General features: G+C 45.2%; 1 protein-coding gene across 3 annotated transcripts in view; it reads right to left on the reverse strand.

Annotated features, from left to right (window-relative positions):
- Nucleotides 1–22,373, reverse strand: part of PPP1R9A (protein phosphatase 1 regulatory subunit 9A) — a 782,694-nt gene that overhangs the window by 757,990 nt on the left and 2,331 nt on the right. For all 3 annotated transcript variants that reach the window (XM_086941937.1, XM_086941939.1, XM_086941938.1), the window contains exon 2: nucleotides 8,635–10,223. In XM_086941937.1, coding sequence (XP_086798063.1) covers nucleotides 8,635–10,077 — 1,443 coding nt within the window. In that variant the 5' untranslated portion in view covers nucleotides 10,078–10,223. The remainder of the gene's footprint in view (nucleotides 1–8,634; nucleotides 10,224–22,373) is intronic.

Consider the following 22,373-nt stretch of genomic DNA (forward strand, 5'->3'; position numbering starts at 1 on the left):
GACAGTGGACCGAAACCAACTACCAGGAAGGCAAACAACACCTGAGTCGGACCAAGCGAACAAACAAAGAGACCTCCACCCGGAAGGACCCAGCCACCAGCAGGCACCACAGCAAAAAAGGCACCGGACAGCCAAACTGAGCAAACGAGCCTCAGGCAAGGAAGGAGCAGGACCGAACACAGGCAAAACCAACCCGTGACAAAGCCGAAACGCCCAGCACCCAGACCTTAGTCCACAGAAACAGGACGCAGGCACCAGAAGCAGGACCCACCCGATCGAGGCAGAGGACCAAGCCACAGGAACAACCGACGGAGACAGATCAGCAGAGACCCCCGAAAGGGCACCAGGGAAAGACCCAACGACACAACAGCCGCCAGCAAGAGGACCCCCGGTAGAGCAGCAGAGATCAGAACCGGAACCCGAACCGACCCCAGCCATGCCCAGAACAGGCCGGCGACAGAAGCCACCACAAGAGGAGCCGGAAGAGCCAGCGAACACCCAGCCAGAAGGCAACAGCGGGCGAGCCACCAGGAGAACACCCCCGGGGACGGACCGACAAGGGCAGCAGAGACAACAGACCCTGGAGACCAACCCAACAGGAGCTAGACGGCAGGCGGAGAAGAAGAAAATGAGCCCAGTGAACCAGAAACACCACAGAAGCCAGGCGCCCCAGCACCCGCAGCCACAGGACCGCCCAAGGAGCCCCGGGACAACAAGGCCCGAACCCACGAAGGAAGAGAGACCAGGCACCCGGATAGGAGAACAGGTCTGAGCACAGCCCGAAGACGAGCCCCGACAAACACCAGGCCCAGAGAGGGGACAATGGAAGACACAGCCCGGGCCACCAAAAACCCGATCACCAGAAGAACCACCAAGGACCTCCCGAACAGACCGAGCAAAAAGACACTCCAGCCGCATGCCGCAAGAGGCCGACCAGAGAAGGAAGAGGCAAAACCCCCGCCGCATGAAGGAGAGCCACGAGAGCAGTCGGACATGCGGGAAGACCCAGGGCGAAGGCCCGAGGCCGAAGGGGAAGGACGCAACCCAGAAAACGTGCGTACCACACAGAGAACCGCAGGAAACGCAGAAAAGAAGCAGTGTCAGGGAAGCGGAAAGAAGCGCCCCCAAAACCCAGGGCACGCCAAAAACCGCCAGGCAGAGCCTGCGGAAAGGCAGCCCGAAGGGCCAACATACGGAAGGGAACCGGCCGAAGCCAGAAGCTGACCCCCAGGAGAACCAGAACTGGCACAAAGCCGCCGGACACCCCAGCCCCAGCAACACAATGGAGCGGGCCCCAAACCCGAGCCCCACCGACAGGAACCCAGCAGACGGAACACACGGCAAGCAAAGAGGACACCCAGTCCAGCAGAGCCACCCAGCAGGAACCAGAGATGGGCACCGGCAGAGGAACCCTCCCCGAACCGGAGGAACCCGCATCAAGCAGACCCAGCACCCACGAACCACCGCACACAGGACCCCGCCAACAGAATCGTCCCGCTGCCACTGAGGAGGAAATGCCAAAGACGACCACCCACAGACAGGGAACCGACCAGGTAGCAGTGACAGGAACCCAACAGGGCAAGGCACTCAAACAAGGAGGCAGCAAGCCAGGGTGAAAAAACTGACAAAACCACGCCCACCCGAAAGGCAAAGGAGACACCCACAGCGGGGTCAACGGAGAGGCCCCAGTGCAAGGCACGTGAGAAAGGCAGGACGCCCCAAGTCAGGCAAGGCATGCAGAGGGCCCAAGGGGGCGACACCCAGCCACCACGAACCGTCTACGCCAACTGCCACAGGGAGGAACTGAAAGGGTAAGTCTCACTAGTGAGACAGAAAAAAACAGATGGAGGTGGGGGCGGGCAGAGTTTTTATGCTGGGGGTGGGTCTGGGTGGGAGGCGGGGCCTCATTTGTGCTGAAGGAAGGCGAGGGAGGGACGGGAGGTAATGTCATACGTTGACCAATGGCCCAGTGGCAGATGAACCACTGTTCAAAGGTTTCACCGGCACGGCAAGTGAAGGCACCATCATGGCTTTTCTCCAACTCTAAATAGATCAGGGGAACAACAAGCTTACTGCAAGCTTGGCAGGCAAGATATGTGATAATTCTGAACTACTACATCCGCCAAATTCTAAAAGAGGCTCTTAAGCTTCAAATGTGACCAAACCTACCTGACAGAGGTGTAACAGGGAGAAATTCCTCTTCAATACTTCCTCTATCCATGTGTGCTGCGTTCTGCAAGTTACCCTCATGCGTGATATGAAATAGGAGTAAATCTGCCCTCTGATCCTTTGTTGTGCGTTCACTACTACCAGTTCTCTGTCTTTATGTCCTATACATTAGCATAATGTAAAGTGTATTGAGTTTGTTCTTCAGCAAAGTATGTCCGCTTTTGAAAAACAGTATTCATTCCATTTTTCATTATGTAATTTAACAATCAACACTCATCTTCTCCTCTACAAAATGGAGTGTGGATACAATGAGGGCTAGTGCTCCTGAGCACTTAAAACAAATGTGCTTTAAGAATCACACCTTCAAAAATGATTCCACATTCACTGAGAACACCTATTTCAAGAAATATGAACCCAAGGTCAATGAGAGTAGGTCTTAAGCCACCACTGACAAGCCAACAGCGTCTCTGTATTGGATTTAACTACCTTTTGTCCCAGAGTGTTTTGAGGTGGAAGACGCATTGCACTGCCTAGCTACAAGAACAACCAATCAATGAACTCAGATATAAAATTACAGAAAATTGCACAGCAGCAGGGGAATCCAAGAAACATCTTCTCAAGGGATAAGCGACTATTGTTTCTTAGTGGCGTGCTTAAAAGAGAATGATTTCACGTGCATGAGGTGCAGAACAATCCTCAACAAATGTCACAGTATTAACCATAGCAGGTTAACCATGCATTCTAAGACAAGATTTAACAGGTTTCAAGCTTTGGAAATGACAACATACAAATGCTCTTTCATATGTAGCACATGTTGTGACTACAGAGCAGAAAGAGGGGGTGTTGTGGGTGAATTGAAGATTTTCAGTTGGAATGCCTTCTGGTTCTGATAAGTGCCGTCCATAAGTACCAAAGCGGTCTTAACAATCAAGAAAGAGCGTCTAATCGATTGTATGACGTTACTTAGCATGCCTTTACTACGAAGTTTTTACTTCGCAAATGCCTTTACTTAGCAGTTTTTTATTACGCATACCTTTACTTCGCAAAATCATTAAAAAGCATTAAATAGGAATTACTTAGCAGTACTTTACTTCGCAGGATTTTACTACGCATAAAGATTCTTTTTTTCATTTTTTCCCCTACACAGCAACACTACCCTCCACGCCCCCTACACTTCCCAAAACACTAAAAAACACTATCCTACACTAGACTTACACTACCACACTACCCTAAACCCTAAAACACTACCCTACATTACACATACACTGCAACACTACCCTAAACCCTAAAACACTACCCCTACACTACACATACACTACAACACGACCCTAAACCCTAAAACACTACCCTACACCACACATACACTACAACTCTACCCTAAACTATAAAACAATACCCCCTACACTAAACATACAGTACAACACTACCCTAAACCATAAAACACTATACTACACTACACATACCCTACAACACTACCCTAAACCCTAAACCACTACCCCCTACACTACACATACAATACAACACTACCCTAAACCCTAAAACACTACCCTACACTACACATACACTACAACACTACTCTAAACCCTAAAATACTACCCCCTACACTACACATACACTACAACTCTACCCTACACTATAAAACAATACCCCCTACACTAAACATACAGTGCAACACTACCCTAAACCATAAAACATTATCCTACACTACACATACCCTACAACACTACCCTAAACCCTAAAATACTACCCCCTACACTACACATATAATACAACACTACCCTACACCCTAAAACACTACCCTACACTACACATACACTACAACACTACCCTAAACCCTAAAACCCTACCCCCTCTACTACACGTACACTACAACTCTACCCTAAACCCTAAAACACTACCCTACACTACACATACACTACAACACTACCCTATTCCCTAAAACACTACCCGCTACACTACACATACACTACAACACTACCCTAAACCCTAAAACACTACCCCCTACACTACACATACACTACAACACTACCCTAAACCCTAAAACACTACACCCAACACTACACATACACTACAACACTACCCTAAACTCTAAAACACTACACCCTACACTACACATACACTACTACACTACCCTAACTACACTGCCCCAATTACCTCTCTCTGCCCGTGGTCCACTCTTCTCCTGCGAAGTAACGGCATATGCTAAGTAAAGGCATATGCGAAGTAAAGTCAGGCTAAGTAAAAGCATGCGAAGTAAAAGACAATGCTAAGTAAAAGATGCTAAGTAAAAGAAGTGCAGAGTGAAAGATGCGAAGTAATGGTTGTTTACCCTTCTAATCCTGTGACAGGGTTCACTGAAAGATGGAAAACATGCCTTAGCCCTCACTGTTAACCCACTGAATTGTATTGAGGCATTTCTATAGTGCTTTCCTACCCATTGACAGAGCCCAAAGCGCCTCAATGACGGGCGAGTAAGCAGTCACTCCATTTTTTTTTCTTTTGCATGGTGGATGAAAGTGATGGTTGATCTTTGAACTTAGTTGAATGGTTTGGTGTTTTGCATGACAGCCTGACATGTGGTCCAGGTTTAGTGTAGGGCCATGTTGCAGTGTCTTACCTAAGAGGCAGCATGCAAATGAATGCAAATGCAGTGTGAGGGATAGTTGTGCTTACAAACCAGAGTCTCTTGCAGTGTGTGGGATGCTGACTCTGTTCTTTGGGGACAGTGTACTCCATTTGGCAACATGTTCCCGAGTATTGTACAGAGAAAGAACTGTTCTTCAGAACCCATCGTACCCCAATGGATGAACATATATATTGAAAGTGCATAGGGGTTGGAAGTAGGGGTACAGGAGGTGCTACAGCAACCCCAAGATAACCATGCTGGAGTTCAGAAAGTGAATGAGTAATAAAGATGCCTTTAAATTTATTTTGTGTTTTTTCTTGTTTGATTTCCTGTGCATTCAAAGACACGTGAAATGTCAGGCTATGTCTTCTGACAAATTGCTGCGTATTCTTTTAACAAGGAGTCTGGTCTTTTCTTTCTCTGACTGCCAAGAGAGAGGATTTTGTACAAGTGACCTACGAGAGAATCTTGCTAGGGTACAGGGAGTGAAAGAAAGGGTGTGCTATCATTTTTTTCTAACATCCAAAAAAATGTACATACCTTTAGATGAACTGTACAGATGTCAAAATATAGAAGTGATTTGAAAAGCACACATAAAGCACTTTTTTTGGTAGTTCAAGAAGTGTGATGGAAACAAAGATTTTATCAACAACAAAACAAATTAAGATACTTTACATGGTGATGTGCAGAAGATCAATATTCGCTGACATCTGATGTCCACATTATCGTTTGCGAGCTATATAGTTTTATCAGTAAAATTGCGTGTCTTTGCAAATTTAGTGCCCATTTCAATGGAAAAGTTGCTGTCTGTAGATGACTGTGCACTACCACACTGGTGCACCAAATTGCCCTGCCAGCTCCGCTCCACACCCCTACCACTCTCCCGCTGAATGGGTAGGACAACTTTACTACAATTGTTTGTTGTGTAGCGCTTGGCATCAAAATGCAGGACTTCCAAGAGGAAACTAGGGACACCGTCACACAGGGCCTGATTCACAAAGGGCCTCCGCACTCGTGGCACAGGCCCCCTGTCGCGGGGGAGTCTCCACACTCCGGGCGGAATCTCTGCAATGAGAATTGGCACTAGGTGCTTTATCGGGAGCCTTAAAATTGCACCTCGCCTTCCCATGACTTCATTCCTACCCCCACAAGCATTATCTCAACTGCAGAAGCATAACGCAGATAATCAGTACATTCGGCTTCGGCAGCATGCCAACCAGGCACCACAGGGTTAACAAAATCAAACCCTCCCCCAATAACAAAGGGAAGAAGCATATCAATAAACAAAATGAAAATTTGCAGCAGTGTACAAGTTATGACAGCTACAGAATTCTATTACACATTATTCAGGAATAACATGCCTTGCGATCCTGAGTTATTAAACACGTTTCAGCTAATTTAAAGTCATTTTATTCTTAAATTGAAAAAAAGAAAGTGATTTTAACTTTGACATTCCGCACATTGCATCATAATGCAGTAATAACCACGGAAAAATGTTTTAAGCAAGAAAAGGGTTAGCTATAACTTGACTATTTCTATCTTTTTGCCTGATTTCTGATTGGGCTATTCTTCGAAATTGCCTTTCCCTGATAAATGTTTTTAATTTGTGGAATAAACACAATTTTCTCTATACAAAGGCATCATGTAATAATTTTTCCATGAGTATAAAGTGCTCTTGGTGTACAAAAATCTCCCTTAAAAGACAACTTCTTCAAACGTTTCTGGTGTGTTCATATAAAGGGGGGTGGAAAAGACTGAATCAGTTTTAACCAGTGATAGTTACTCTGAGTACAGCACACTAAATCGTTTTTAGTTTCTATGTGCCGTTCCAGACATGGACCAACCATATGTAAATTGACCCTGTGGTACCACAATTAGTACAGTCTAGTCTGAATTGCTAAGCACCATCCCTTGTGAAGAGACACAACAGCCACTCTGATGTATTTGGACTATTAAACCATTGGTAGTAATATAATGTTTGAGCCCATAAAACACTGCAAACAATTGACTCACATCTGAGAATACTCCTGCCACGTAGGGCAATTTTAATAGATACCACAAACAAATACATGACGCCACAATGTATACATTTACAATGCATGCCTTTACAACACAGTTTTTACATTGCAAAATCCTTTACAACGCATTGTTTTACATAGCATGCCATTACATTGCATTTTCAGAAACTACCTTTACAACGCATTCCATTACATCGCATTATAACTTTACAACGCATACCATTATAATTCATACTATTACATTGCATTTAAGGTAAGTGTTGGATAGTGTAGGGATAAAAATTACTATTCTAACTTCAGTGAGTGCAACAGTAGGGTAAGTGTTGGATAGTGTAAGGGTACTATGCGATGTAATGTCTGCGTTGTAGTGACATGCATTGTAGTGACATGCATTGTAGTGACATACACTGTAATGGCTGTGTCGTAATGACATGCGATGTAAAGGATGTTGCAATGTAATGACTACTATGTAAAGGTAGTGCGATGTAATGACTGTGTTGTAAAGGTTGTTTCCCACCACAAACTGATGGACTGAAACCCTTGAACTAATCCGAACCACTAATAAATAATTGTGGATGCCAGATTCTCTGGCCGATTTAAATTCGTCTGTGCCACTCCAGATGAGGCCAAGCATATGCAAATCAGCCCAGGCCCTCACTTTAAAGGGAAAGCCGCCCCCATTGGCTCTGAGTAGAAAGGTTATCAGGGAATACTCAAAGCAGGATCTGTAAGTATTACAAGTGAAGGAACTTAAATCGTGTGTTCCAACAGAGGGAGGGGTCTGAGAGTCACAGGAACCTTGCACGTCACCAGTATTAGCTCGGCTGCACCCCTACACACAGCTATTCTAGAAAGCGCTCTTTTGCCTGTAAATTTCATGCCAGTGTGCAATGATTAACCGGATTTTAAATCTTGCAAAAACAGCTCCGATCAATCTAATGTTTTATCTTCACTTCGTGCCACTCTATTTGTGTAACAAAACAGAAGCATATGCACATACATACGTCAGTAATCCAACTCGGTTGAATAGATGCTTCTACAAAAGCTAAGGATTTTGCTTGCAGCCATGTTACTCTAGGTAACAACGAAGAGACTAGAGCAAAAACAGGGGTACAATCTACAGAGAAGATTTTAAATGCATGCAGCAGCCAGCGAGAATCATTAATAATAAAGTGCGAACCTGAGCTCCCTGCATTGCATCAATGTAATTTATTTTATGAACACATTTGTATGGCTAGGGGAAAAGGAGCACCCTCTATTGTTCATGGTGTTGCTTGACAATAGCGCCCCAGCAGCTGCACGTCATATGTCAAACCCTGGAGGGTTTCCATTGTAACTTCCTTTGCACTCAGGTGCTCATAACGCCGAGTTTCTGCTGTTATGATGTATCAAACCTTTCGTCCTTACCAACCATTTCTAGGCTTTTCAAATGCTCACGTGTGTTGAGTCAATCACACACTCAGCCCACATCGATTTTTTCTCTAGAGTCTGGAGCAAAACAACAAAAACACAGCAAAGGGGGAAGCTGAACTGTGGCCGAAACCTTCAACATTCAAACTCCTCTCATATGGCAACTTTGACAATGTCCCCATCTAGAATGGTGGACCAACCCTCACTCCCCCACACCCCCACTGTCCTGCTTCCCACCTTCCTACTCTGCTCCCCTGTGTCCTTCAGACTCCACCCTCAGGTGCTGAATTGTTCTCCCCTTTTTTCCTCACTGTAAAGTGCTCTGTCGAATGTAGTTAAGGTTTTGCATTATATAACCATACAAAAAAGAATAGAGCTAAACACATCACTTTATAGGATACATCTTCTTACCTTGATGGGGGCACAGCTAAACTGTATCTTTCTATTGGCAGGCACTTCACCTTCAGCAGGCAATCCAGTAACTTCTGTAAATTCCATATCAGGTCCATAGTCGTTGTTGTCATCGCTGTCTTCCTCGTCATCTGGCTCATTATCACCCCACTCTTCACTATACCTCGATCGGACCCTGTACACATTATAATCAGTGTGGGCATATGTGTGTGCAGTTGTGAAGTTGCTGTAGTCTTCCTGTGCTTCCTTTCCACTCGTGGTGTCATAAGGGCACTCCGGGGTATCAGTAATCAGGTCAGTTGGGACATCTCCATTACTTGCTGAATTACCTTGTGAGTCCTCTGCATCAGTTGTATCAAAACTGTTCTCCTCGTTCTCCGCAAAGGAGTTCATTTGTGAAGCGACTTTAGAGTTAACCTGTTTTTTCATCTCAGTGCTGAATCCATCAGGTATCTCGTTTGTCCGGCTCGATGAGTCTTCTTTGTACGCTTCTGAGTTATCAAGGGTATTATGACACACGTCTGCAGCCTTCTTGATATCCCTACTTGGCTTCGAAACTGGAAATGGGCATTTATTGACATCTACCCTAGTGGCCAGAGAGGCATTGTTCCTGGTAAAATTCTCAGTAGAGCAACCAACACTCTGCTTTGGTGAAGGAGACCTGGAGTTTTGGTCTTTGGTGGGTAAAAGTCCATCCAATGTTGACACTGGTGAAGTGGGCATGCTCAGCGGATAATGGCCAGTTACAGAATATTCCACTTGGCTTTTGTTTAGTTCTCCCAGGCCAGTAGTGTGTGTTTCTGAGTTTTCAAACACAGCACTCAGCTGGCTAACCGTGGGTGAGACTGCTTCTGTTCTAGAACTAAGACTATCCAATGAATCTGTGCTGCCCCGATTCGACTTAGTTCCAGAACCTTCATCTGGTAGGTCATTCGATCCTCTCCTGTCTCGCTTGGGTGAATAGCGACGGGAACGCCCCATCTCACGGATGCTCTGCTCAAACATCTTTCTAGTTTCAGTAAATCTTGAATAGGCAGGCCCATCCTGATGTGTGTCAAATCTACTGATCCTCTCAGAAATTGAAGATTTCACTTTCACTGCTGGGCCATCCGCCCCCTCCTTTGGATCTCTAGACTTTGGCGGCTTCTGAGAAGTAGGAGAAATGAGATCACTCTTAGGTTTGGCAGGTGTGGCATTGCTTTCACCGGGTTCCATGCCCATCTGCATGAACAGATTTTTAATTCGGTTGACGTTGGAGCCATATTTCCTTCCCCTTGTCTGCTGGGTCTGGCAGGTCTCTCTTTCTTTTGGTTTCTGATCGCCATCTTGTTTGGGTTTGTCAAAGGTACTTTTCAGTGCTTGAAACTCCGTTCTGTATGCATTCCTGTGTGGAGAGGCACTCCGGAGGGTAGATCTCTCACCTGATGCCTCGGTCTTCATCATGTTGTGTCAGTGGTGCAATTCCATGTACATAGTGACCAATGGCCAATGCTCTGATGACTCCAGGGATAGGATAACCTCTGAAGTACTTCTTAGATGCTTCTTACCTCCGTGGACTGGCTGCGAGAACCGGCACCGTTTAGAGCCAACTGTAACAAAGCATACGGAGGAAAGTTAGGGTAAGTGTATAACTTTTAAAATATAGGCAGAATTGTAGAAAATATCACCAATCAAGAATTGTTTCACATCAAGTAATCAGGTAACCAAACATTCTAAACCAGGTGTCACCAATGGGTCGATCACAAGTTACTGGTAGCTCACCAACCCCATCGGAGTAGCTAGCGACCTCGTCGCTTCACTAAGAAGGCCGCCTAAAATATAATAAAACTGTAGTTCACATTTTGATAGTTATATTGTATATTTTATCTGAAATGCTATTTCTGTGTGAATTCGCCTTGCCCCCTCACCCATACCAGTAGCTATCGGCTCACCTGAAGGAAGGCGGGTTATGCATTTAAAAAATGTGGGGAGAGGGTGTGACCTAAAGGCTAGGGTGGTGGACCTCAAATCTGGGGAACCGGGTTTGAGTCTCGGCATTGATGTTCAACATCCTGTGACTCCTGGCAAATCACTTAATCTCCCCGTGCCTAACAAAAAAAATAATGTGTCCTTGTGTAACGCAACTGATGCTAATGTAAAGCGCCCTGATACCTGATACCTTTGGGTCAAGTTCGCGCTATATAAAACTCCCCCCCCTCAAAACAAATCCCATCATCGCAAAGTATTGCGCCTCCTACCTTGAACTTCCTGAAACCGCACTCAGAGACACTAAGGGGCAGATTTACAAGCCCCTTGCGACACTTTTACGCCGCTGTTGCATCACTTTTGTGACGCAGCGGCAGCGTAAACAATGCGCCACCTTGCGACTTATTTACAACGTGACGCATCTAGGCAGATGCGTCATGTTGTAAAGCCCTGCGCCCCATGAAACGTCAGGTTTCATGTGGGCGTTCTGTCGCAGGGTGGGTGTTCCCTCGCAGGAAAGCCCCGTAAAACTGACGCAGTAAATCAAATTTCAAATTTCAAAGCTTTATTCGACTTTTAGTCATAAAAGCAAACCTCCTAACCATGATACAATAAATACTAAGCATGAGAATAATTCACTAAAAACATATTAAACAACAAAAGACGAATGCTGATAAATACTAAGAAATGTATACATACATTTTAAAAATTCATTGAGAAAAATTAAAAAACGAGCAAGTTTAGACAGGCAGTTCATAGTTCATGTTAACCGGTAGGCTTTAAAGTACATGATCTTATTACCCAAGCCCAGGCCAAGAATTTTGCTACTCCTATTACTAGTGGTGATGAGCAATCAGATACTAAAATTCTTAGGGCTTGTAAACAACAGCGAGTACCCATATTTTTGCAAATTGGTTTTAGCCACTTTCGGCGGGGAATGACATACAAGGGGCAGGAAAAAAGCAGGTGCGCAATATCTTCTGTTTGATTTTTACAATGGTCGCAGTAAGCGTCCTGCGATGGGGACCAATGTTGACGCAGTGAAATCTGCAAGATTTCACTGTGTTAGTTTTGCGACGCTGCTGCGTCAAATCTTTACGCCTGCCTGAAGCGACGCACCACGTTGAATATGGGTGGCCCCTGTGCATTGCAGGAGTTGCGTCGCGCTTGCGACGCGACTCCAGCAATGCGCCGGCCATACATCACAAGATGCGTCACACATCTTCCCTTCCTTGCACCATGGTGTGCCGCATTGTAAATGTGGTGCATCTGTGATGGCGGAAGGAGAGGATTGCATGGCGCATCTGTTCTGGCGCATCCCTGATGATTTGCAGAGATGCGTCAGAACATGTAAATATGCCCCTAAGTAACTGTGCCTGCTACCTACAGGCTCGGGCGGGCTCTAGCTTGCAAATTGGCTTGTGCGGCACCAAGCAGTAGCACAGCACCAGAGCCTTGAAACACGTTCAGGACTGTGACTTTTGGCACCGCCCTGGCACAGAACCTATTCATTGGGCTGAAGCAGAGCAGCAGAGAGCTGGGAAAAGAATCTCTACAGAGGCCTGGCACGAGGGCTCTGCAAGAGGCCTGACTCAGCTTTGTGACACAGGGTGGGGCTAAGATATCAGCTTCATGGAGTAATATCAAAGAACCAATGAAAAGAATGCGAGCGTGTTTAGTGTGGTGACCGAGATAAGCGTTATGGGCGTGAGAACGTAAGCACCAAAAGATGTAGGTGCATGAGCAGCATTTTGGCTCAGTGCAAGGCCCTCTCGATTAATGCATGGCTATCCAGTATAACTACTGTCACGTCAGAAGACCTCCATGAATGTTCATTTTACCTGGATGTGTTTTCATTGGCACAATTATGCAGAGATGTGGAGAAGTGTGGCTCAATGGTTAGAGCGGCAGACCCTGATGCAGAGGTCTGGCCCAGACCAGGGTTCAATTCCTGCCTCGGTGGCTCTTGGGCTCAATTTCCTCTGACCTGATAATTCACGCCTCGGTGCCTATTCCAATCATGGGTCCCACTCTGCAACTCTGGGCAATAGCTTGCTTAATCTCCACAACGGCCCCAACAACGCTAGGATGCCTGGCTTCACCTTGATGGTGCCCAGGAGTGGGCACTTCACAGGTAAAGGGCAGGAAGGGTTCCTCAGCGGTATTCGTACAAGCGCCGAGATGCCTCATGGTGATTTGTGCGCTATACAAGTACCATTACATTACAGAGAGAAACAACATCACAGTTCAGAAAAAACACATGTACAATTGTACGGAAAAGTAACAGGCAGGAACTTGAAATTACATGTACGTGAACCCAATTACACTATACAGAACACAACATGAATACGGCTCTTCTTTTAAAGAGGATTTTCTGGGGTGTGCCCTTGCAGTTCCTGCTGCTGTAGGGATCTCTCAGTAACTCCCACGTAACAGCAGAGGGTATATGCAGTGAGAGTGGACTGGAACTGGGCACCGTCTTGTGGGCACTCACAGAGGGTGGTTTGCGAGTGAAATAAATGAGTATTTCGCCATTCTTCTCCGTGGCATACACATTGAACCGTGACAAAGTACAGTTAGTTATTGCTCAAACTCAGTGTTTAATTAAAACTTTGGCATTCCGAAAGGATGTAGGGGAGGGGGTTTGGATAAGATGGATTGGCTTGTAGATTAGTGAAAAAATAAACAGGAACAATTTGTTTTTAAGAGCAACAGGTTACATTCACATAAGTTACAAGTTGTAGATCTGAGTCTAGATCGCCCCTCTTAAAGTGGTACAAATGGGATGGTTGTTGGGGGTTACCCACGTATCCGGCAGCTCCTGATGCCTGTGTGAAAAGTTGGCACTCGTTATACTTTCTCAGCCACCACTGTAATAAAACTTTACCAGCTCCTGGACCTAGGTTCGATCTGTTGCTCTTCAGCTGAAGAGCTAAAACTGACTGAAGGCATCATATATGGAATTATTACCTTGATATATGTCCACATGGACACATGAAAATGTAACTTCTTTTTTAATTACTGCTATGCAAGATTCCCTGTTTCTTTGGTTTCTCTCATTCTCAGCTAAAGGTGTGTTAAGCAAAAGTTTCAGTAATTTCGGTTTATCCTGCCCCTCATTAAACATTTTCACAGGCAGTATTTACATATCAACGTAGACATTGTTTTAACAAGAAGTGAACAAGTTAAGAAACTCGGAGAGACTTGCTGGAGTCAGACAATGCTATTCCTAACTCCAATGACTTCTGTGAACGTTGGATGCTTAACTGTGCAGAAGTGAAAACCTAACATGCCATTGGAAGGGTGCAGTGGAGAAGCCAAACTCCACATTTGCATCTCAACAAATACCGAAGGCAGCAGTTCTGCTTGCACCCCTGTTTTAATAGTCTTATATCTTCAAAAGGCTGTGGCGTGTGAATGGTGTGAGTTGCTTCCAGAGAGTCAAGCCTACAACATAAGAAGTGAAACATCCAGCTTGAAGCATTTTCTCTGAATTCTGTTGCTTCCAGTGGAGCAGGATACCTTATCAGTCAAAGCATCATCAGTCCAACAGATGTTAGACTTATAGGCCTGTGCATCATACATAGCTTACTGTCTGGTCATTATACATGAGAAGCGGACTGTGCAACAGCCGTGTATTAATTAGATGACATGAAAAATGCTTCATATTTGTAAAGCGCAAACACATCACCCCCTTAAGTGTTTCAAGGCACTGGGGGCCGCCGGGGAGATTACGTGAGCTATTGACCAGAGTCACATGATGCTGAGCTGAGGTGCTGCCGGCGATCAAACCGAGAGCCCTGCGCTCTTGAGTCAGCCGCTCTGACCGATACACCACACCTCTCCTCTAGAGGAAAATACATTGTAAGCAAACACAAGGTTTAATGGGCACCTTGACTCTTCTCTATTGTAAAAAAAGTCAGAAAATAGACTAGGATTTAGGGAATCATTTACCAGTAAGGGGGGAAACATAGACACTAGAGCAGGGGTCCTAAGGCTTTTCTGTAGAAAGAGCGACTTCTGATCAGTGAAATTCATTGTGATCCACTGAATGCTAAGCAAATTATGTATTGTTAACAGACAACTCCACACCCAGCGTCATCGACTTTAAACATAATGTCCATAGGCTATGGTTTGAACAAAATACTATGACAGGGGGCACTATGAAATTACTGCCATGCGTATGAGTGAGAGTGTGGTCCTTGGGGATGTCTGAGCATGTGTGCGTATGAACGTCATTCAGTTTTAAATAATTCTCCTCCTGAGCAATTACTCAAGCAATATCTTGAGATCAATTCACAAAGAGCATCCAATAAATATCAAAACAAGTCGGAAGAAATCAATCCAATGTATTTCAAAAACGTCTTCTTTATTTTTCTTCTTTTCCAGACACTCAGTACTTTTTCGGACGCCGATTACACCAGGACCCCCTTGAATCGAGGCACATATATGTTTTACACGATTCTATGTGACTTAACCTTGAATATTGAAGATAATGAGAAGAGATGGTACCTAGTGGACATCGTCCTACGAAGGAACTCTCAATTTGTGATCGTCTGAGGTCTCGCCAATATTATAGAGTAAAGATATTCATTGCCCTGACGAAGTCCGTTAACTATATTTAGTTAGGACGAAACACGTGTTGGCAAAGGAAAAGAAAAGAAAAAGTACTGAGTGTCTGGAAAAGAAGAAAAATAAAGAAGAAGTTTTTGAAATACATTGGATTGATTTCTTCCGACTTGTTTTGATATTTATTGGATGCTCTTTGTGAATTGATCTCAAGATATTGCTTGAGTAATTGCTCAGGAGGAGAATTATTTAAAATTCATTATATAGACAAAATTCTTTTGCCTATCTCTACAGTTTATGACAAGGGACTGTATCTCAACCTTTGAGCAGTACTAAGCTAGATAGACCTTTCATCTAATAGGAACACTATAAGCGCAAAAAGCCCCTCTTGTCAAGTTGTTAAATTATCTGAACGTCATTCAGTGTTTGAACTTTCAGTCAGGAGTATGGCATTTTGTTGGAAAACTATAGGAATCAATAAGGTGAAGGGGTGTGTCTGTGAGTAGGATATTAGCCAATTTGGTGGTCAGAGCAGGACAAGCCACTCTTAGTGTGGGGCAGTCCCTCAAAGAGAACGAGAGGCATGGATGGCAAACACTCATATAACTGCCATGCCTCAACTTTAACCCGGAAGTATGTGTGTGTGTGTATGTGTGTATGTGTGTGTGTGTATGTGTGTATGTGTGTGTGTGTATGTGCGTGTGTGTATGTGTGTGTGTGTGTGTGTGTGTGTGGAAACTTTTTGGACTCTGGACACAGGAGGTGGCTTGAGTGGTAGCCAGCACTCACCTATTTCCATTTGTTGGGCTGTCGTCTGTGGAGTGCCCTTTTGCCGCAGCACCGATCAAACCAGTCCGGGACCGGAGGAACGCCAGGAGCAGAACCCAGACATAGTGGTGGGACTACAACCCCCAGAGTCCCTAGCGCACTTAGGACGCGCCAAAAGGAACACGCCGGCCCGCGGCGCCTTGTAGCCAGCACCCACCTATTGCCATTGGTTGGGCAGTCTTCTGTGGAGTGCCCTTTTGCTGCAGCACCACTCAAACCAGCCCGGGACCGGAAGAATGCCAAGGGCAGAACCTAGACATAGCAGTGGGACTACAACTCCCAGAGTCCCTAGCGCACTGAGGACACGCTAAAAGGAAGATGCAGGCCTGCGGCGCCTTGTAGCCAGCATCCACCTATTGCCATTTGTTGGGCTGTCTTCTGTGGAGGGCCCTTTCGCCGCAGCACCACTCAAACCAGCCCGGGCCCGGAGGATTGCCAGGGGCAGAACCCGGACATAGTGGTCGGACTACAACCCACAGAGACCCTAGCGCACTGAGGATGCGCTAAAAAGAAGACGCCGGCCTGCGGCGCTGGACGTGGCCGGGCAAAGCCTGGGCCAAGGACGGGCTCATCCACGCCCGGAGGAGCCCGGAAGAGGCTGGGCTGGGCCACCCCCTTAACATCATGTTCCAAAGTCTAAGATACTATTCTTCCACCTGTTTTCATACTTTTTTGTAGCATTTTCTATTAACTATGGTGGGACGAAAGGCCGCCGTGGAGCCCTTGTTGCATTCTTGACTAGAGCAGCGAGCGTCCTCTCTCATGAAATAGAACTAACAGAGAGACAGACGACTGTCCATGGAACCATTTCTTCTTGCCAATATGTGATGCTCAGGAAGCACCTTTGAGAATGCTCCTCTTACCACCAGGTTCCAAATGTCGTTATTTGATTATCTCCCGCTTGGTCAACTGGAGCTTCCACTAACTGCACAATTGCCAGCTACTTCTAACTTGAGGGATAATGAATCTCCACCCTCATTATCTCAGCCAATGACCCCTCTTCAAAGCAACGTAGGGGTTGTGGGGCTATTAAACCTAAACAACCTAAACCTTCAAGAGCGATCAAACCCAGGACAATTCAAGCCAAGGTAACTAGAGCAGGCATCATGACAGCGCCGCTGCCATCAATCTCAAACACCTTGTCTGGGCAGAAGTCACTAAATTAATGACCACTCTTCTTGACCCCATCCTCTTGAAATTGTCTAAGATTGAAGAGAGCCTAACTGGCCTTGAGCCCCAAAATGTACCCGCACTATCATTCACCCAGAATGCAGATCCCATTCACCCAACCATGGACAAACTACAATCTAACGCCTGTGCTGGTGGAGATGCGACCACATTACCGCCCTTGATCAGTCCTCCAAGCACAACCGTAATGGATGGTTTGGCACCTCTAGCCTATGAGCAATCCCATCTTCAATCTTTTTAAAAAAAATATTTTTATTAAGGTATTTTTCCCCTTTTATTTTTACAGGGCACAGACAATCCTTCACAAAAAAAAGGAATAAAGAATAAAGCAAGTACATCTGCAAACCAATATGCATAGTGTCAAATTCAGACATGAGCTTGAATTTAAAAAGCATTTCTAACATTTGATTCTGAACTGAATCCACGTATAAACTCATAAATTGAATCTTAAAAAGAAATACATTTATACATAGGTCAACCTAAATGTATCCATAATGTAAATCAATCAAAGCCAATAAGTAAGAGAAGTGAAACATATAGCAGTCGGGGGTATAAGATTATCTAAACACCAGGAGCTTAACTTTCCTTCCATTTATTAATGGGCTCCCATATTTTAAGGCCCAACATTCTTCCCCTTTTACCTTTCTTTGAGATGGGGGCAATCCCATCTTCAATCAATGGCCTGACCTTCATCACTCAGGGACAAAGGAGAGATGATACTTCAGGCACATCAGGCACCTCGAGGGCTGGGGGAACTAAGAATGGCACTCCATCCACAAGTAGAAAGGGCCAATAATAATCAATAACAATGGCTCCACCTCCCACGAGCAGTTCCCCCCTTGTCCTGGTTATGGCCAACGTTCCTATCTTGCGGGACAATCCGCAGGAATCTACCACACAGTTAATTGACAAATGTCTGTACTGGCTATCAAACCAGCCTGTGGATTGGGGAATGGGGAGCCATCAGCTAGCCAATAATATCATTATGGCAAGTAGGGTGAGGTGGGTGGGTAACTGTACAAAATCTGTTGCTGGGGATTGTGTAGTGATAAACTTTAACAACCCTTAAACTAGCACTTTTCTCCTTAGAAACTCAAAAGATTTTGCTCTTGGAACACCCATATTGTTCCTCTAGCTCTGGAGCATTTTTATAAACAGGGCCCAATTTCAGGAATTGAACAGAGGGGTAGGCTAAGACTAGGCCACCCCATGCCAGGACACTTAGAACGCCCAAAAACTGCACTAGGGGTTGGGATCTATAATAGATTTGCAGCCCTTTCCGATGTGAAAGCATGCAATTGAACATCAATACCTATCTATCCATCTTCCTTAATATTGCTCAATACTGAGCCCACCACGCTGGTTCCACCTGTCCCCGTCTCCCCCCAGGGCATAGGGGAGAGGAATAAGATAAGCCTCGTTACCTGGAATGTGGCAGGAATTGCTTCAAAAGTCGGAAACGATGAGTGGCTTAGCCACTGGCAAACGATGGACATTATATGCTTCTAAGAAACGTGGGCTAAGGAGACAGTTTTATTCCCGGGGTTCCGCACAATTCATACCCCTGCAGTGCCCTCGGCATCAGGCAGAGCTAAGGGCGGTTTATTAACCCTAGTTTCTAATACACAATCAGTACAAGTAAAACAGGTGGGCTCCTAGAACAAATTCAAATTCTCCAATTGGAGTTCACAAATGAGGGCCACTGGATATTAAATCATTTTTACAATAATGATTTTGGGGCTAACATGAAACGAGTGGTTGACGATTTAAATAATGAACTCCGATTAATCAACTCCTGAATTCAGAAAGGCCTTCCTAGCATAATAGGTATTTTAATACCCATTTATGCAAGTACAATGAGGTTAGCGTGTGTGGGATGGACAATCCGTAAGGTAACCCACTCTTACATTTTAAACATAGTGAATACAGAGACACGCTCAACAGGCTATTATATACAAGGCACTTGACCGTAATCAATTGTGGCAAGACTGGTCAAATAGAGCCAAAATGCTGGAGAAATAATTCGGAGTCCACGATCGATTTTTATTTTAGCCTCTTCTGTAATACAAGATAGAGTGGATGATTTTAGTAATACATTCACTTGCCATAGCGATCACACAATGTTAGTCATCCAATTAAGTACCACGCAGAAAGCGAAGAGATACCAGCCGTTAGTGAATAACATTGCATTATCCAGAAACAATGGATATCAAGTGGGCACATGTAGAGAAAAAGAACCTGGCTTTTGTTATACTAAATCAACTAAGGGGGGATATTCTACATTGTTTGGATGAGGGTGCCTCTCCCTCCCTTCTAGTCTCCCAGTTCAAAACCCTTCTAATAAAAGTAAAAGCTGCGCTCAACCAACGTAAACCAGCAAATGGCACACCACCTGGCCGTTGGTTTGACTCATCATGTTCTTCAGCTAAGAGAGCCCTTGACACTGCCCTAAAAATGCAACCAAGAGTTCCAGCACTGATAAGATCACTTCTCAAAGATTATAAGCAGGGTAGAAGTAAACGTGTGTAGGAACTACGGGAGAAGGCCTGGGACGATCTGGAACAAGCCGCTAGCTCACGAAATAGTAGGGAGTTCTGGACGGTCATAAACACCCCATATTTCAAAGATTTGAATGATCCGTCTTTGGACACACATGTAGAGGAAGCTGCATGGATAGGGCATTTTAAAGCATCTTCGCATTACAAGCACCTCAAGAACTTTCTCAACTCGATCAACTGCCCCTTGCCCAAGGAATCCTGACTTTCTCACTGCACAAAGTGAGAAAAGGATTGAATGCTTGCGTTTTGAGGGAAAGCCCCAGGAACAGATAGGGTCCCAATTGACCTCTTCCTGGCCAACCGTGACCTGTGGGTTACGCTAATAACAAATCGTATTAATGGCATAGCGGTAGAGGGTCCACCACCATCCTTGTACCACAGTATATTAGTTCCAATATTTAAAAAGGGAGATAGGGGCTGTCCCAAGAAGTATAGGCCCATTTCCCTCCTGGATACAACAGCTAAACTTATGGGCCTGCTGTTGTTAGCCAGGTTGGAGGAGTGAGCACAAGAACACAATATTTTAATGCCGGCGCAATATGGATTCCAGAAAGCTTAAGGGACAGTGGAACAATGTCTGAACCTGTTGCTTTGCTTAGACAAATATATGAAGGCCAAAGGTGGGAGGATATACATTGCCTTCATGAATTTGTCAGCGGCCTTCGATTCTGTGTCTCATGCTAAATTATGGTCCATGATGGAGGGCATGGGGATCGACCCCCCGATTATTCGCTGTATTTGTCAGCTGTACACCAATGCCACTGCCTCTGTCCGTTATGGCAGAAACGGGGAATGCACGCTGTCATTTAAGACAGAGAAAGGAGTCAGACAGGGTTGTGTCCTTGCATTGTTTCTTTTTTCCATCTATACTAACGGGGTGGAGGCGCCCTGTCTGGTCTCTCTCTAGACATGTCAAACCTTGATAACATACCACTCCCAATATTGGTGTACGCCGACGATGCGGTTTTAAGTGCTAGGACAGGGGTAGCCCTTCAAAGCATTATATCTTCGTATGATTTATTTACGGCTTCATTAGATCTCAGAGTGAACGAATCCAAATCATTCATCACTATAGCTAGAGTTCCCAGAGGCGCGAAAGCACTGCACTTCCATCTAGCCTCAAAGAAAATCGAGGTAGTTGACTCTTTTCCATACCTGGGGATCTTGTTTGATTACAAGCAATCCTGGAAAAAACTGGTGGCAGCAAGAGCCCTGGGCAATGGAAAGAGGTCTACAAGCCATAAAGGGGTTTGCTAAAAAACTAGCTGCTAGCCCTTTGGACAAAATTAAAAACATCTAGCAAGCTAAAAACAAAGGGGGCTGCATCTTACGGGGCCGGAGTTTGGGGAATGGCCCATATCAACCAATTGCAGAGAGTGGAAGACACCTTTTTTAAGTCCAGGGTCTCGTTACCACCCTCAACATCTAATTATATCTTACATCTGGAATTGGGCCTCCCATACTTGCTTGACTCTATCAGATTGGCACCCATTCCTCTGTGGCTTTTGATCTGGCGAAGGGTTACTGTTAACCTAACTAAACGATTAATTTGTGATTGCTTGAGCAGGATTGGCTGGCTTAGATATGTGGAGGCGGAATTAAAAGCAACGAGGCAGGGAGAACATATTAGGGACTCCACATCTTGTAGTAAGGTCTCTGAACGGAAAATAATTGACCTTTATTTACAGAAGGCTAATCGTGACCGTGGGGAAAAGAACAGGCTCTTACAGGCGCTTGCAGTATACGACCAAATTCCGGCAAGACCGGGGGAAGGTTACTTTTACCTTTCCTCCGTCACTGTAGCACAACACAGATTTATTCTGTTGCGCTTTCGCCTGAATCTAATCCCTCGGATATTCGGGTCCCCAGAGCAGAGGTTTAAGCACGCAGACTTGGACCCCTGTCCTTGTGACAACTGTTCACCTCAGTGCGATCTACATTTGGTCCTGTTCTGCAAGCTTTACCGTACTGAAACAGAAAGGTTCCTCCTCCCAATTTTAAGGTTACAAAACGTCATGCAATGCAGAGTGGCACTGCACTTTTTAAACGCTCTTCCTAATCCCCACATTTGTTTTATGGTTGCCTCTTTTCTGTGGGCAAGTTGGAGGAATAGAAGGGCGAGGGGCTTGCTGTTATGAATTTTAGCATTCAAGGATTAAAGTGTACAGATGATCTTGGTTTTAATAAGGCATTTAAAAAAAAGATTAATAAGCTTTTAAACATTCTCTGGTTTTTACTTAATCTGTTTTATTGTGGTCGAATTGATGAAATCGTTTTTTTATGATCTGTTTGTACATAGATCGAATAAAGATTTTGAACGAACAAACGCCCGATTGAACGCTGTGCTGGCCTCACTGTTGAGAAGCACTTTAAAATGGCGAGTGAGAGTTATGAGCTCCGACCGTACCACTTTGTTTTATATGGTGTTTCTGTGGACGCAGCTCAGTGGGTGCTGCGCTGGTGGTGCGGTGCCACATCACGCAGGCCGTGTTGTTGGTTGACAGCTGGTGTGCACGTGCATGCCCCAGAAGCAGGCCTCAGTATCCACCAATCATGAAGGGACCAGAACAACAGCAGATGATTCGCTCATCTACTCTGCCTGTGCTCGGACTCTGGAGTGTGAGATATGTC

The sequence above is a fragment of the Lissotriton vulgaris genome, chromosome 10 (assembly GCF_964263255.1).
Source record: "Lissotriton vulgaris chromosome 10, aLisVul1.2, whole genome shotgun sequence".
Classification (NCBI taxonomy): Eukaryota; Metazoa; Chordata; class Amphibia; order Caudata; family Salamandridae; genus Lissotriton; species Lissotriton vulgaris.